The sequence below is a fragment of the Perca fluviatilis genome, chromosome 17, assembly GCF_010015445.1.
Source record: "Perca fluviatilis chromosome 17, GENO_Pfluv_1.0, whole genome shotgun sequence".
Taxonomy (NCBI): domain Eukaryota; kingdom Metazoa; phylum Chordata; class Actinopteri; order Perciformes; family Percidae; genus Perca; species Perca fluviatilis.
This window is the reverse complement of record NC_053128.1, coordinates 15,826,531-15,844,336: the sequence shown is the minus strand read 5'-3', so window position 1 is coordinate 15,844,336 and position 17,806 is coordinate 15,826,531. Positions and strand designations below refer to the sequence as shown.

At 39.8% G+C, this 17,806-nt stretch overlaps 1 protein-coding gene across 4 annotated transcripts in view; it reads right to left on the bottom strand.

Annotated features, from left to right (window-relative positions):
• si:dkey-112m2.1 (transmembrane protein 132C) overlaps nt 1-17,806 on the bottom strand; it is a 176,571-nt gene that overhangs the window by 40,959 nt on the left and 117,806 nt on the right. For all 4 annotated transcript variants that reach the window (XM_039780113.1, XM_039780115.1, XM_039780114.1 and 1 more), the window contains one exon: nt 5,308-5,497. In XM_039780113.1, coding sequence (XP_039636047.1) covers nt 5,308-5,497 — 190 coding nt within the window. The remainder of the gene's footprint in view (nt 1-5,307; nt 5,498-17,806) is intronic.

Here is a 17,806-nt window from a genome sequence, read left to right as displayed (position 1 = left end):
ACAAAGAAGATTGTATCACCTTATTGATGTGCGCAACAGTGAAATGTAATTTTAATTTATTGAAGTAATCAACCATGAATGATCAACATTTCTTAATAACAAAATATGGAGAGCATCTCAAACCACATCAAATGCTCTGTTTTTGGTGCTTCACTAGACAGTAGGGTTGCACGATATTGACAAAATGTGATATTACGATATTGATTATGATTTTGATATTTTTAAACATATGTCATGTCACATGCCATGTCTACAGAACAGGACATGTTTTACTGGTGGCACAGTATAAAATAAAGAAATAAAAAGAACAGGACACAACTTTTCTTTCGCTTCTCTGATTTGTTCCGTTTTGTTGTCTCTCTCTATTTCTTCACTTACACTGTCACTCTGTAGAAATATTCACACACGTGGTACGCTCCATAGGGTTTGTCACGTGCAAGTGGCACGTTAACTGGCCAATGAAAGATGATAGTGTTTCAAGCGGACTCTAAATCGAACAAAACTAAGCCACACAGCCAACGGACGGGACGCAGCGCTCCACAAAATTAAGAAAATATTGCATACTTCTTGCAACACTTTTGGTATAATATTGCGCAACGTGATATTGCTATAATGATATTGAGTCGATATATCATGCACACCTACTAGACAGATGATAATAAAATAAATTTCATATTTACAATGCTATTTAATTGTCTGCTTAAAAAGGCTGCTGTTTCATGGTTTGGTTTCAGTGTATGATTTGAAGTTACTTTGACCTAACAAAGAGCAAAGTGAAGTTACTAATCTAAAATTACAAGTTAACAGAAAAACTTTATATTCTAAATTTGAATTGTCCAACTTTTTACACTGCAAAATCTTCCCACATTAGGAAAGGTGAAGCACAAAAAATGCTGCATGGGGTCCCAATTAATTTCAGGTAATTCAGTGTATTTCAAATCACACAGCATGGCTTGTATACTTCCACAAACCCCCAGCTGATCTTCACGTATCTCAGCAGTCATATAGAAAACTACAGACCAAAGAGATTTTCCTATTTCCATCACTCGCCTCCTGATGTTTTGATATTGATCCTACAAACCTGTTTATTTCCTCTATCATTTGGTCAACCTTCTTGTCTTTTGTGATTATGAGTCGGTCAATAAGAATCGGCGCAAGTTCACAGCTGTTTGTCTGAGTGAGGGTAAGCAAATACGATTGTCGGCCATGTGTACTGGAGCTTTGTTTGCACCTGAGCTGTGTTGCTGTTCCTTGTTTCTGCTGTTGATGCACCAGATAAACATTTAGCTGTTTTATGTTCTGTTAAGTTATCAATATACTTTACTGGCCACTGAGTAGGTCTTTAAAATTTCTATCTAAGACACCTACTTGACATTTCAGCAATAAAGCTGGCGATTCAATTTTCAAATCAATGTTCAAATAATTAAAATACTAAAGATAATAAGCCTTTGATGTCAGGTAATCCAATCTGGTCTCAAGACACTTTTAATCGACTTTATCTTTATGGTTTTATCCATCTTATTATGGACTTCAGTATTGGTATTGCTTTTGTTTTATGTTATTCTCATTTCTGTTGCCTGTGCTTTTAAGTTATTGCTCTACTGTGACTATCATTAAGAAATATATGTATAGGTGTTTATCATTATTACAGCAGCAAGGTTTTCTTTTTTTTGTGTAAATTAAATCAGGATGTCCTTCTGGACTTAATGCACTCTGTCTGCACTAAGTTTATATGAAATGCAACATTTCTAATTAAACACTTCATGTATTTATAAAATTTGAAAAACTGTCATTCCAACATTGACAAAGAAAAATGTAGTCAAAGTCTAAAGGTTACTCTACTGGCCAGAAGCCATAAATCAGCAGTGAACTGCTGCCTCACCAAATTGGCACAATAAAAGTGCTTGAGGGCATTTGATTTTTACGTGGCCATTATCGGCGAGGAAAATTAAAACTATTCTTATCTCTTTGCAGCATACTGAATGGTTTTCCTTTAATTTTGTAAAACAATTTACATTGTCATCATAATACAATTAGCAATCTTAAGCCACTTTCCAATTCACCCATGTTTGGACGGTCTAAATCCAAACTCAATTAACTTCTCAGCAAAGTCTGAGAGATGTTTTAAACCAGATTACTGCCAATTAAAAAGAGCAAGCTTTGTGTCAAAAATACTTGGCCTGGCTTTTTAAGGCACCAATGGATAATAGTAATTGTCTTATATTTTCTTCTATCTCTATTAATAAAGAATCTTCTTACTATGCCATGTGGAGGTCAAAGGCTCAGAACAATGGACAAGCCACAACGAGCTGTGTGGTTCTGAAAAAATAACCCATAATCTAAGTGCTAAAAAGCCCTTAGTAAAGAGGAGAGAGTGATTATTATAGCAACGGCCCACTAGAGGACTTCAGCCCTGATTTTCTGCTCACCCACAGCTCCCCGACAAAAAACCCAAATCGGAAGTGTTCAACAACGCGAGACAAGAGGCTCGCTGGTGCCTTGCAGACACATTCCTGATATCTAGCAGGCTAATGGTACATGTCCATATACGCCTTGTTTTCACTGATTGGATCGCCCCGCTTCCCAGCATTGCATACTAGTGAGCTTGCCACCAGTGTCTCTTCGCTGACCACTGACAAGCAAAGAAAACAGACTACACCCTCCTACAACCGCGATGGCTGCAGCTGATTGGACAAACGCGTCACGTGGGGGTGGCTGCTCCCGGATTTCAAAACTGACCATAATGGCGGCTCGTTTGGAATACGATCTCGTATTTGATGAAAATAGTTCACCGAAACGTGTTTCTGAAAACATTTTAACATGTCTTCATTTCAGATCGACAAAGTTCAGTTTAAAAGATTTTCGTCAGCTTTTGAGAGGCAGCGAGCTGAGCCGGCTGCTCCTCATTTGCATAAAGTTGGCTGAATTCAACTTTATGCAAATGAGGAGCAGGCGACTCGACGCCTAGCTTCTCCAAAGTCCCCGCGACGCTATCAGAATGCATTGCACGGCTGCTCCCATAGAAATGAATGGGAAGTGGGGAAATGACTCTGACAATGGACACACAGCATCAATATCTGAAGCTGTCGGGGGGGACTTTCCTGTATGTGTTGCATTTGCAACACGGACAAAAGATGTTGTTGCACCTAGTCTAGTGGAAACTAGCTATAAATAATAAATATCTGTAGAGCATTTTGTGCACATGTGTGCCAACACCCCCTAAAAGCGCTTTGTCTGATCTTTCTTTTCTTTATCGCTGCAAATCAGCCACCAACAACTCTTGCATAAGGTATTATTACGCCATGTCCTGTGTCAGTTCTCGCATGTTTTTAGTGACAAAAACGTAGTTTGGAGACTAGACTCGGGGATTCCTCCTGGTGAATGATCTAGTAGTGTGTGAGCACCTGTCACCGGTCAGTCAGGTAGTGTGAAAATAAGACGACAAGACAGAAAGTTGTGTAGTGTGAATAGTACAGCGAACTAACGACTTTGAAATTCTTGTAGTGGGAACTTAGCTTTAGTCAAAATGATATCCGCTGTTAGTCATTGACAGAGGATTAGTCTGCTTGCATACCAGATATCAAATATAGAGATATATAAACTTTTTATGTGTATTTAAACAGAACATTTTTTTGTTAGCCTTTGAATACATTTTACAGTATTTGCTCTAAAAAACGTTGCTAAGTAACAGCCAAAACTATTATCTTTGGAAATATAGGATGCAATGTGGGTGTGGGTCTTTGTTTAGCTTCTGTAAAAATCTGAGGTTTACTTAATTTACTATGCTTTTTTCCCTATGCTTTCTATTGCTAGGAAGTTGGCAATAAACATTAGCAGTTAGCTCTGTTTTCCAGCACACCGCATTTGATGTGGAACAATGACAATGTGGAGTCTCAGCTTCAATTTGAGGGTGTTTATATCCCCATCAGATGAACAGCATAGGAATTCTAGGCCTTTTTTTTTAATATGGTGGGTATAGACGATAATTTAAAAAGTTAACAGCCTAAATAAAGCCATCCTATTTGATGTGCAGTGAAAAAACAAGCATATTTGCATTAAATGAGCTCTGAAGTGTATGACTCCATAGATGTCAGGAGACATCGGTATCGTCTCTGGTGATGCTTTGCTTTTTGCCTTCAGTCTCTTCTTAAGGATGTGCAAAACATGCTCAGTTGGATTTAGGACAGCTGACTCACTCCTCCAGTCAAACGCATTCCAAGTTTTGGTTATAAAATGATCCTTGGTCGGCCTTGTCTGTATCTTTAGGATCATTGTCTCGGGGCTACCATACAAGAAAGGCGTGAACTCCCTCAAACACTCTGTCAGGCGACACTTTAATCTATAATAGTTGTTGTTACATTTAAAAACCAATGGGCTTGATTGGAGCCAGAGGGATGAAGAACAACAAACACTTGCAGGCTGCACTGTATGTTTTTCCTTAGAGGTCTTCACAGATCCACTCGATTCCTAGTAACCTAGTAAAAGACCTGACCCAAATTGTATTTAGTCTAATCGTGCTAGTTTGGTTCTGTTGTGTTGCCACAGGTCCACTGGTGGTTTGTAACAACATTCACTTAAGTTCATATTTAAGGTACTTGAGGATTTTCTTTTCATGCCACTTGTACTACAATTCTAAGGGAAACATGTTACTTTTTCCTCCACTACATTTATTTGACATCTTTTTTAACTAGTCGTATTAGAACTTAAGATTTTTGCATGAAACATATTGAAGAGCTTACTACACAATAATCTATACGAGTAGAGCTGAACCAAGTATCAAAGAGTCGCTTGACAGAAAATGTATTCGCAAATGTTTTGATAATCGATTAAGCAGTTTTTTTTAAATGCAAAAGCATTCCATGGTTCCAACTTCTGTGAGGATTTCGTCTCAAGATTAAATTACGATTATCTGGTCAATGACTGAAATCGATTCAATATCACAATGTAAGATGTGTCATCTCCTCAATATTATTATATATTGCTACACATGGTTTTTTATCAACCAATTCAAGCAGTCAGATTTATATGAACTCCCTTTTTTATTTGATATACTCTTATTAAAGACACTTCCTGAATAAAGAGGAGTCTGAACACAACAGACAAAAGGCTAAAACAAAAAAACAAAACAGCGACAATAATCAAATACGCAATAATCGATTATGGTCTGTCACTGCATCGATGCAGAATTGTCTAGGTCCGCATCGCGATGCAATGATTAATTTCAACACCCCAACTTTACAGTACCACAGTGAGGAATGTCTGCATACACACAAGCTTCCAACCACAGCTCAACCCCCCACTGCTCACCATGGCTAGCGGCACGATGCCGCCCAGGTCCTGCGGTGCCAGGCGGATGAGGGTCGGCACCTCACTGGTCAGGGTGCGGGTGAGCGGGTACTCCACCTGCCACGTCACTTCCCTCCCCCCCGGAGTCATCATCAGCCCGTTCACCTCCAGGTCCACTTGCAGCACTCGCTGGTAGCCTGGTGCCTCCGCCCTGCAAGGGCAGAGATGGAGAAGATGTGTGTCAAGAGCGGATTTAGATAAAAAAAAAATAAAAAAAAAAAAGGAGGTAACGAAAGATAGGTGGCAATCGGAAAGGCACAAGTGAAAGGATAGCAAGACAGAAATAAGGGGGGAGTCAAAAGGGATGAGAGAGAAGCAGGGAAAATAGATGAGGTAAAGGAAGGAAAAAGCAAAAAATAAAACCATGGAATAATGTGGAACAGGAAAGTATGAAGGGAATGAGACATGAGGAAAAGAGGGAAAAGAGAAGATAGAAAAAGGGTGAGGAAAAACTAGAGCAGAAACAGGGAAGAAGAATCAGGTTAAAGAAGGTGGAAAGAGCGAGAGCTAGAGGGAAAACAAAAGAGAAACTGGTCTTTATCATCCACTAATGGGAGTGAGAAGGGTTGAATAATTAATTGGACATTTTAATCAGGTTTGAAGAAAACATGTAACTAATATTTGATATGTAGAGACTGATTTCTGCTTTGTTACATGCAGATGTTGCACAGGGATATGCTATTTTTAAGCAACGTATCCTTTATCTCACAATCTAATATGAAACTATAATCACGGCGCTATTGAAATTCATTCTCACATCCACACAGAACCATGATGTTGGCAAAAAAAAAGCAATTTATTTTTTCCTCTTGCAATATGGAGCTTCTCTTGCTGAGATTGCCAGGGCCGAGCCAATACTTTTCTCTCAGCTGATGGAGATGCAGACAAAGCAGAAAAAACAATGAATGCAAAATAAAATCCTCCAAACTCATTTGATTTGCGGAGCGCTAGGTTTGATCAAGCTGCTGCCTCTCCCTCAGGTGTTCACAGTCCAAACTCGATGCAACACCTTTTTACAACAACCGCGCACAGCTACGCATGCTGTCCTGAAAAATACAATTCACACTTGGGGATCTGGAAGGGGCTCACGTAGGTAAACATTTGCGTTGTGTAACACGACTTCTTACAGATGACGGTAAAAACAAAAAGTTAAAGGCAAGAGAAAGTAGATGCATGTGTCTTAGGCTTTGGTATGAAGTTATTATTTTTTTATGTATACCATACTCTTTTATTTCTGTCCCAAGCAGTATGTTGTTGTTTGGTTGTCGTGCAATTAACACAAGCCTGGAGAGAGCCCCAACTAATTGTGAGGAAGGGGGGTATAGGATCCAAGGTTTTTCTTTAACATATATTTGGCCAAGCTTGTATTTAACCCTCCCCCACCCCCACACCCCCTTATGTGTTTGCACTTCAGACGCTAGCCTCACTTCAAAGTGCAGATTTAAGGACCTACTCTGGTAGAAAACTGTAAGAGAAAACTGTTTTGGAAGCTGAAAATCAGTGTGGATGAAAAGGATTTCTGGGTCAGGAGGAAAGGTTTTTTTTTTGTTTCAGTTGGTAATGTTCTGAATTATACTAATGTCTTTCCAAAGGCCACTGAAAAGCTTTGGCTCAGAATGTCGCTGTGCATCTGGCCACACAGTGAGTGCTGTTGAGATATAATTCTGTTTGAACACAGAGGAGTTATACAGGTATACTGAGGTGTAATACATCACAGTTGATGATGTTTTGGATGAATTTATCCTACTAACACTAAACGTAATCTTCTGTGCCATGGACCTCCTGTTGTTTTTAAAAGCAGTTAAAAAAAAACTACACAAATCCAACACATTGTTGCACTGTGCAACAGGTTTCTTTGTTCTATAAACATGGGCACTGCAGTTTATTTTCAGATACACCCAACTGTTGCCTTAAATACTCAGCTGAGCACCAAATGTTTATTAATCTGCCACTGGAAATAGTCTCCAGCAAATGCAATATTCACTCCTGTTTGAATAATGCTAGCTGAAACCTACAGTGCCCAGCCCCCAATTTTTAAGATAACTGTATGGGCATTTTAGGCCTTTATTTGATAGGACAGCTTAGACATGAAAGGGGAGGGAGAAGGGGAAGACATGCAGCAAAGGGCTGCAGGTTGGAACCGAACATGCGGCCGCTGCGGCATGGACTGAGCCTTTGTACATGGGGCACACGCTCTACCAGGTGAGCTACACAGGGCGCTGTTTAAGGAAATTACTGAGCCTTTTTGAAAAATGAAACTATACATTTTGTGCACTGTTTTTAAAGATTTACATTTTCAGTAGGAACAAATTGGCATGGGGCTAAGGCCGAATCTGGAAGTCGGGAAGTAATGAGAGACAGCTTCTCCAACACGTTGTTGGTTTTGGTCTTTTAATGAATCCACAGTTGGATTTGAACTGGTAATGCTTCTATTCATGGTCGGCTTCTTAACCCCTAATTTACAGGGGTGCCCTTAATGGAATGTGTGGACTGTTTGGAAAATATAAAATAATGCCAGCCTTATCCTTTAATGTTTATTGGCCAACATTTTTCAATATACAATCAAGACATTCCATCCATCTTTTGGAAATGTCTCCCACACTCTCATAACCCTCCCACTCAATCCCATCTTCCCCCAACAATCCCCACTTTTACATTTACTTACAATACAAAGTACTTTAGACATAAATAAGTCCAAAATCTGCTAACGGATTTATTAAATGGTCAAAATCAAAAGCATTGCCAGATATTCCTGCAAAATTAGTTTTGATGACATAACCAAGAAAAACATTAAATAACTGTTACATGAGAAAAATTATGTTTACACTTTTTTTAAACGATGTTTTCATGGGTTGCCGTTTACAAATTTTCTAGGCAAATTTCTTCTCTTTGAAATCCATTTACTTTTCATCAAAGCTGGATATCAAACGCAAAATGTAGGAACTGCTGTGGGCAACACGTACTTGCAGTTCCATATGTAGTTCCAGTTACTTTTAGGTGTTTTGCTGGGGACCATGAATATCAGTCACTTGCCGAAGCTCAAGTCCGTCCATTGCTCTCTTTTCCTTTTTTCAGTTTTTTTCTCAGACAGAAATTCAGAGTGCAACAGAGCCACAGTGGGGTCTGCTGCTGGGCTCAGGGGGTAGTGACTGCACTGATTATGTGCTTTACGCTTATGGTGTACAATTACAGCCAAATCAATTATCTGCAACAGACAGTTGTGCTTAACAAAGAAGCAAACAATCAGGGCTTTAGTGCTGAACACTACAATACAACTCCTCTTCGCTCTCTATTTAATCTGTCGTTTTGTGTTGTCTTTATTGTCTTTTTCTTGTCTTTGCTCTTTTCCAATTTCCCCTCCCTACTGCAGTGTTTTGTTGCTCCCAATAGAGGGCATTCGGCTCTCTCTCTCTCTCTCTCACCCCTCACCCCTTCAGCCAGCGTGTGTTTGGGATGATAAATGTCTGCAGCCCACTGGTCTGAGAGGTCTGCCTACTTTCTCCATGTCTCATTATAAACATAACCGCGCTGTGTGCCCTTTTCTCAGCGAGATTACCATACAATTTAATACGCTCACTGGCAACTATCACTTCCCCTGCCATGAGGTGGACGCAGAGACTGAGACAAAACACAGAGCAGAAACAGGGCTAAAAGGGCTACAATAAAAGCCAAATGTCTACCGGGATCACAGAACTGACTGTGCAACTACAAAAGTGAACAGTGACAATGGTATCATAGCAGCTTTGTTGTGGTGAAATGAGGTGGAAAATCGGTCATGTCATTTTGAGGAGGCTTTTGAGGTATCGCCATTTGTCAGTCCTATTGTTGGGTGTGAAAGCACAAACCGAAAAGGGTAAAGTGAATCCACTCAGAGGAAATTCTGTAAGATACATTTCAAACACGCCCTTGTAGTAACAAAGGGGCTCTGAGCAGTAAGAAGTGGCATAACTGCAAAACAAAATGACACGAATGAAATTCCCTTTTTTTTCTTCTCCAAAACAGGAAAATAAAAGTGGAGCTTAGCACAACACAAAAGCCCTGTTAAACATTCAGCCATGTTTTTCCACTTTTCACTCTTAACACCTCCGTTGGTATCTGGCTCTGAGAAAAGGTAGAGAGAGAACAAGTCTGCTGTCTCTTTTGGAGACCCGAGGGGGTTCCTTTCATGCACAGCAGTGATTTGGTTAGCACTGACAACAATGATACATCAAAGACTTGAATCTATTTCGCTACAGTGAAGCGACAGCGAGTCCAACAATAGCGGGAGACGGAGTGAGACGGTTTGTGTGTGTCTATACAGTATGTTTGTACGCACTAATACCTCAAAGTGCTCCATTCAGGTAAAAATTGATACATTCTTGTCAATTATGGGAGCCAGAAGACTATTTACTATTTACCTCATGGTCAAACAACTCGTTTTTTTCAGTCGGTATGTGGACATGCTGTACATAAACTCACTGGCCGAAAAAAAAAAAGGTCGCCCACGACTGCACGTTTTGTGTGGTCAGATTTCTGTGGTGAATTTTCCTGCTAATGGGAATTTGTTTGTTTGATGTGCTGAGGATGGGATGTTTGTGTCTGTGACATTGCACACACAGTTTTCTGTGTGTGTGTGTGTGTGTGTGTGTGTGTGTTGGTTGTGGTGGGTCAGACAAATGAGAGAGTAGGACATCTGCGTGAAAGTGCATTCCAAGAAAAATGTTTTAAGAAGATGCATACCAGCGATTGATGTCGAACATGCAATGACTGAAGACATTTTTCATATTTTATCTAGCTCACTCTTTGTTGCGGTTAATCTATCCGCAGATGGTTTATTTGCCATAAGCCTGTAAAGGTCTGCTGTTGGCAAGCTTGATATGTTCCACTAGATATTTATTTGTTGTCTCTGAATGACAGGCTGTTATGACTTCACAGCATGGTGTGTGTGTGTGTGGGTGTGTGGGTGTGTGTGTGTGTGTGTGTGTGGCATTTTAGCTTTAAAAATTACCTTGACATTTTCAGTTTCAGCACACCTTTTTTCCTTTAGCAAGTAGACTTCTTGGTGCCACACACTTCTAGTGGGTCATAAGTGATGATTGAGAGGGACTATTTTTGTATTAGTCTATACATTGTTTTTTTTTTTTAAGAAAATACTACACATTATGCCTTTTTAAAGGAAAAGTTTGAAAGTTTCGGGAAATACACATAGACACCCAACAATGTTGAAATTCACGGTGTAAAACCTTAGCTCAGCTTGCTGTTTTTACCTTTATGTGTGGATTAAACAAATAAGATATGACGAGTTAATTAGCAAAAATGATTTTGTCTTTTTTGAATTCTTTGGACAGATCCAGGCTAGCTGTTTCCCCCTGCTTCAGTCTTTATACTATACTTAGCTGATTGACTCTCGGTTTTAGCTCCATATGTACAGACATGAGCGTGGCATTGATCTTATCTTAATCTCGGCACAAAAGTGAATAAACACACATCGCAAACTTGTTGAACCATTCCTTTAATGGAATTCTCATGGTACAGAGAAGATGTTTTGGTAAGATGTAATTACTGTTCTTTCTTGCTTTCTGAGTGCTCTGTATGTGGTGACACGGATGATTTGCTTTTGCAGCTGTTTCAATTATTTGTAGTTCACTTACCCTCCAGCTGTGCAGCTTTTCTGTATTTGGAGTCCGATGTCTCTCAAACAAATACATGGAGATTCTCATTAGTTCGAAGACCTCACAGGAAATCAGATAATATCTCTAATGAGTGAAACCTTGTGCCAACAGGAGCTCCATCTGCTGCATACTAAAGTGTAGTTATAAAGGTCACTGCACATTAATAGCGGAGACTACCTCTGACTATGGTTGTTCATCTCGATTGTGTGCGTAATGAGGTCTTTTAGCCTGATGTAGTTGGGGGTCATTAGAATATAATTATTAAAAAATTAGGATGTGGTGTAGGAGAAACCATATTGAGTGTGTGTGTGTGTGTGTGTGTGTGTGTGTGTGTGTGTGTGTGTGTGAGATTTGTATTTTATTTCAATCATCTGTCAGCAAACAATGCCCATCACAGTTTCCCAGAACTCATGGTGATGTCTGCTTGTTTTGTCCAAAATTCACAGATATTCAATTTGCAATGATACAAAACAGAGAAAAGCAGCAAATACTCAAATACTCAAATATATAAGGCTGGTGCGTGTGTGCGCATTCCATGGGAGTCCAGCCTCCTCTCTAATGAGTTTCACTATCTCAGGTCTAATATCTATCTCTTCTCCCTGATGATTCTAATGACATCCTATGGAAACCTGGGGGTCACTGAGACTGTGTGAGTGAAGCCAAAACATCTCAATCGCCCCCTGGTGGCTGTCTGCAGTATAGGTCATAATTCCTGCCCCTATGTTAGCAGATGGGACATCAACAAGTCAAAAAAAAAAAAATTTAATGTTAAATGATGTTAAAGCATCAATGCTAAAAAATACGGGGTGAAACATCATCGTTAACAGCTGCGATTGACATACATCGGTTGTATGGCCGGGACTTCACCAATACCTCATTACCACTACGCAGAATCTGACTCCAAAATTACAGGATGGCAGCGCACATATCTGGAATATTTTGGATAGACTTTTGAAACAAGTGAAGATGCAACGTCCATCTTTATATACAGTTTATGATTGAAACTAGCAGAACTGGCTGCTGACATTCCTCCTCTACCGCACTGGTGAGCAGCAGACCTGAGAGGCAACTGAAAGTGAGTAGTAGTAGTAGTAGTAGTAGTAGTATAGTAGTAGTAGTAGTAGTAGTAGTTGTAGTTTGGAGAAGTAGTTGTAGTTTGGAGAAGTTTGTTCCAGGCCAGTTATTCAGCCAGCAGGGCCTTCGGAGTCCCTGTGGGGATTTAGAGAGTTGAAGAAGCAGGAAAGGGTGACAGAGAAAAAAACAGACCGCATCTCTTATTCATCGCAACACAACTGAAATGAGCAAAATTCCCCCCCCAAAGACAGCTCAGCGAGCCACGTCACAGTTGTTAGTAAATGTACGGCCCTCATAAAACACTTGCACTCTAATCCTAACCTTGTGCTGTCTGGGGGTGCTGGTGGCTCTCCATCCAGTGATGCCTGTTTCATCTGTGTGGGATGGATGCATTTATGGAGCGATAAACATCGACAGATGACAGACAGATAATGAAAGAGATCATAAAATGAAACCATGTCAAGAGGCAGATGAAACGTAAAACAACCAATTTATGTACGCTGGAGATTTCCCCCTGGATCTATCAAACCCGCGAAGTCAGCCCTGTCCTTGTCAGTACAGATTAGTGTGCCTTCACTGTAGGCCCGCAGAGTGCAAAAAGGGGTGGGGATGTGGAGGCTGAAAAAACTGAAAGCGATATAGTGAAGTTCTTCTCCCAAATTGCCTTTTGTGGTCTGCTTTTTCTTCAATATTTTTTTAAATAACCCCCCTCTGTTTTTTTATCTTCTGTTTTCTCTGCATCTTGCCTCTCTCAACTGTCTCTATATTCTCTCTTTCTCTGTGCCACATTTTCCTACATTCCTCTCAAACGGTGTGTGAAATGATAGGATTCAGGCTTCCTGCATGAAACAGATGCGGCTTCATGCATCAACCAATCAAAAGGCAGTGTCGCTACTCTACACCATATCACAACAAAAGCCAATCAGAGCCTTAAACAGCGGCTGAGAAAACATTTTCCGGAAAATTGCACATCTCAACATGGTTAAAAAAAAAAAAAAAACTCTACTGTGAGCTCATCTTTTAGGATTTGAATCTATGTCAGACCATGTCCCGAAAAGGCGATCTCAGAGCAGCGAGTGAGCTTTTTTGTTTTACCCATATGAACAAAAGCATCAGTTCAAATTGTACATATTAAATAAGTATTTTGAAAAAAAAAAAAGAATCTGTAAAAAAAAAAAATAGTATGGGTATTTTTTTCCCCCTTCAACATACAGTGTTGCTTCTGAAATACACTTATTATCACATAGCAACAGGGTGCCTGAAAATGTATGAATTGATTTAAAAAGCAACATATCAAGGGAATGTTTCAACTGTCTCCTCAAAATGTGAACCCTTGAACAGAAATGGCAAAGACCTTCACCATCAAACTGATGCATTTCACAAACAATCCTATCTCAAAAATATTCTGTTCATATGCAACTAAACCTAAATGCAGCCCGTATTATGTTTTTTTCTATCAACATAATGGGGTTTACTTTGAAAATGGTAAAAATGTCAACACATTTTATTTCCATCACTTTCGTCCAGACTGAAATGCCTCAACAACTATTGGATGGATTGCAATGAAATGTTTTACGCATATTTGTGGTGCCCAGAGGATTATTCCTTCTGACTTCGGTGATCCCCTGACTTTCTCTCTATCACCACCAGCAGGCCAAAGGTTTCACTTATTCTGTGAAATATTTCAATCTACTAGATCACATGTGTCAAACTCCAGGCCCGCGGGCCAAATCCGGCCCCTTGCACATTCTGATCCGGCCTACATATCAATTTATGTTCACAATACATTTTGGCCCACCTAGTTGTGCGCCAAACCAAAAACATGGCAAACTGTTTTTCAACTTGTAATTACACGACACTCAAAGCAGAATTTGGCAAATTTGCCGACTTTGAGACACAGAAATTTCCCCAGAAGCAGAGAGGTTGCATATTCAGGCTGTGAAAGAGCTTGTTGTGGGTCAGCTGGGTGGTAGTAGGAAATATAATCATTGTTTTGCTTGATTTACTAAATTCTAGGATGGCTTTGGAACTTTTTTGCTCACTTTTTCAGGGCTTCATGTGGACCAAACTGTAAGTGAGAAGACTATATGAGACGTGCAATAATTGAGTCAAAGATATTTTACTTTTTCGATTAAATAAAAGCATGTCAATAAACTCTACATGTCTGGCCCTTGGTGCGATTCTCTTTTTCCAGTGTGGCCCTTAGTGACATTGAGTTTGACACCGCTGTACTAGATGGACTGACACAAAAATGTTCATGTTCTCCCTCAGCATGAACTGAGATCAAATTTGGTGATCCCATAACCTTTCCTCTACTGTCATCATCAGGTTAAAATGGCAATGTATCCAATGCTTTGGTTTATGACCAAATACCTGCAAAACTGACATTCCTATCAGCCCCCACTGTACATTGCATTTAGTGCTAAAAAGCAAATGTTAGCATGCAAACGCACTAAAATAAGATGGTGAACATGGTGAACCTTAAACCTCCTTAACATCTGCATGTCACAGATGTCACAGAGTAACCTAAACCTAACACAGACACAAGACACAAAATGATCATATGTATGCCAAACCATGCATTCTGTACTCCAATGGTTTTAAATCTGCAGTATAATAAGACCACACTTCAAATTTAGAAAAACATTGCCAGTGAATGTAATCAATGGGGCAGTTACGGTTCCTCTGAAATGTATAGGCCTGAAACAAACTAGCAGTATAGAAACAGATTGTGTAGGAGACAGGGATGTTCACAGTTTCAGTGGTTTAAAAAACTGTATCCCTCGTGTGGTCTCTCTAATGTGCTGTTATGTATAGGCTACATACAATGTGCATACATTTGCAATAACACTGATTATTATCACTGGCAAACAGGGTATACCACAGCTAGTTTTCTATCAAAAAGCTTTTAACCTCTGAAAACAGAAATGAATGCAGCCTCTATAAATTCTTTGACTGTAAGTGTTTACTCTTATCTCTGATTCAGCTACACTGTAGTGCGAAATTAAAGAATTTGCAGCGGTGAGTGGAAATTTGTTTTTCTTCCAGTCTCTCTGGATATGGAATATCGTGAGAGAGTGAATTGCTTGACAATTAAGGCGTTGAGAGCCCACCCAGTACCGCCATCACCTTTTAACGGCTGGCCAACTGCTGGTGGTTACGAGCCTTGCTTCAGACAGTGAATACTATACAACACAATCAATCAGCGTATAAACACCATCTTCTATCCCCTTATTGATTTCTGTGAGCTGTAGGAGTGTTAGTGAAATTCTCCAGAGTGCTATGGTGCTCATCCTCTTATCCTGGACAATAAGATCAACTCAGTGTGACTGGCTAATCTCCCACCCACCCCCCCCGGAGTTTAAACTCTCCACCAGAATTGACACTTCTTCTCTGCCTTGTTACTCACACATCTACACAAATATATGACAAGGGATTAGATCAAGTTTTTATTATTTGCCTCTCAGTTGCTGCCTGCTACTGTTGAATCTCACGAGGTGAGATGATTTTAGGCTTTTGTGTATTGCAGCCTAAGAGGTATCTGTTTGATCGCATTTGCTGGAGTTTTTATTTTATGTTTCTGTCTTTTCATCTCTCTTTTTGCTTTCTGCTTACCACTCTCCCGGCTTCATTCATTACCCCCTCCTTTTTCATTTCTTTGAGTCATTCTATCTCTCAAGGTGGGAACAGAGGAAATTTGCCATGTGATCACCCCAGCCCTCCCCATTTCACTTGTCTTTCCTCTTCTGCTCTCATAGGAGCTTCAGAAGATATATATAGTTGGAACATACACAGACAAGCCCAAACAGAGCATTTGAATGAAACATATTTTTTACCTCCGCTCTCTACTGCCACTGGTGTTCTGGACTCTACCAACACGATACAGTGTACATCATTGGTCTGTGGGGTGTGTCAACTTGAAAAAAAGATTTCGTCAACTCAGTGCTAGCCACAAGGCATATCAATCATTTGACTGATACACAGTGTTGAATGTGTCAGTTTGTAACTAATGAACAGGAACGTGAGCGTTGTTCCCTCTAGCGATGGTAATGGCCCTCTCACATCGTGTTTTGTGGCACCTAAGGATTTACAGCACCTGGCAGCGATATTTCTTTTTTTTTTTTTTTTGGATGGAGAAGGCATTACCAACTCTGCCTCTGATTGGCTCACCCTTGTATTTTTTTTACCCTAAAGCCGCCTACACATGACCGCTCTGCGCTGGCTGTACCATTGTTTTCCCATGGGGAGAGAGGTGCTGCCCAACTAGGCTTCTAAATTCAAAATTATGAACAAGAACTGTGAACAAGAACTGTGAACAAGAACTTTGAACAAGAACTAGTTCATTTTAATTGGTCTTAACTAAACTTTAAACCAGCTCTTGTTAAGTGTGAACTTGCACAAAACTGCTGATACTTTCCTGTAAGGGACCATTTCCATTTTGATAGGACTTACATTTACTTTCTAGACTGACTTTGGAAAGCCTTTTGGATCCTTCTAAATTAGAGGCGACAGTGTTTACTTTTGTAGATGGTCGTGCCACTCTGCATTTATTCTGCATTAGCAATGCAGGATTTTTCAGCAAATGTCCTTAGGGGTAGTAATGGTGAAACACTGACTTAAGAAAGGAACAGGCCAAATACTTGTATGTTGAATACAGGCTGGCAACAACTGTGACTGAATGGTGGAGCTACTGAGATGCAGATGCCTCTAGCTGCGAGTGTTAGTTTTAGTGGAAATGATTGCTCAAAATGGTTGCTCAACATTGTGCAAACCATAAACACATACACCATGTCACAGTGGCCATGTTTTCCTACAGTTCATGTATGGGCACGTGTTCAACAATCAAAGATCCAATACACTGGAGTGCACAGTGTGGGGGGTATTTATGAACCAGTACGATCGGCAATATGACAACACAATGATGAGAGTTAATAAATCATTGCTAGTTACATAGTAATGTAATAAGGCCTCTGGCTATCATGTAAATGAAGTCGCTGTGGGGAGTAGTTTTCTTGAGTTGAGTGGCGGACACTGGCAGTGTGCTTACCAAGAGGTTTTGTGGCACACAGACATTCCCTGGTATTTTAGCTAAACATGGCGTATATGTGCAACTAACTACTATAGCTGTAAGTTTGTAACGTTTTTACGTTTTTTTGTTAAACAATTTTACTTACAGTGTAACCCTGCTTGGTAACAACCTGAGAAGAGGATCATGGAAATTTACATAGCAAAAATTTAATTTCTTTTGGCATATTGCACAGTTCCTGATAAAGAGCATTACTGCTCAGTAATTCTACCCCAGTTAAATAGAGGCTAAATCGACTAATAACACATTTATGCATTTATATGCACTGATTCAAATGTTTTGCATAATCAACCTCTCATTTGGATCTTTTTTAAATTTTTTTCTCTTAAATTTCTGTTGCCAGAGGCATATCCTCAGTTGTGGTCACCAGAAGAGGACCTTGTTTACTGTAAAATGCAGAAAACCGTGTGGGATTTTCTTTGAATACTGCAAAAAAAGGAACTAAAATATCTACAAGATCCCACGAAGGGAGTTCCCAGTGAAAGGAGCCTTTTGTATTTGATAATTCAGTAAATCATATTGAAATGTTTTTTTAGGTTAGTCTGATTTGTAGTGTTTGTGTGCCTTAAAGGTTTTTGGCTGCGTCTTTGCTACTCAGGTTCTAATGAGTTCTCCATTTTTCTTTCATTCAAGTTAGACTGTCAGGACT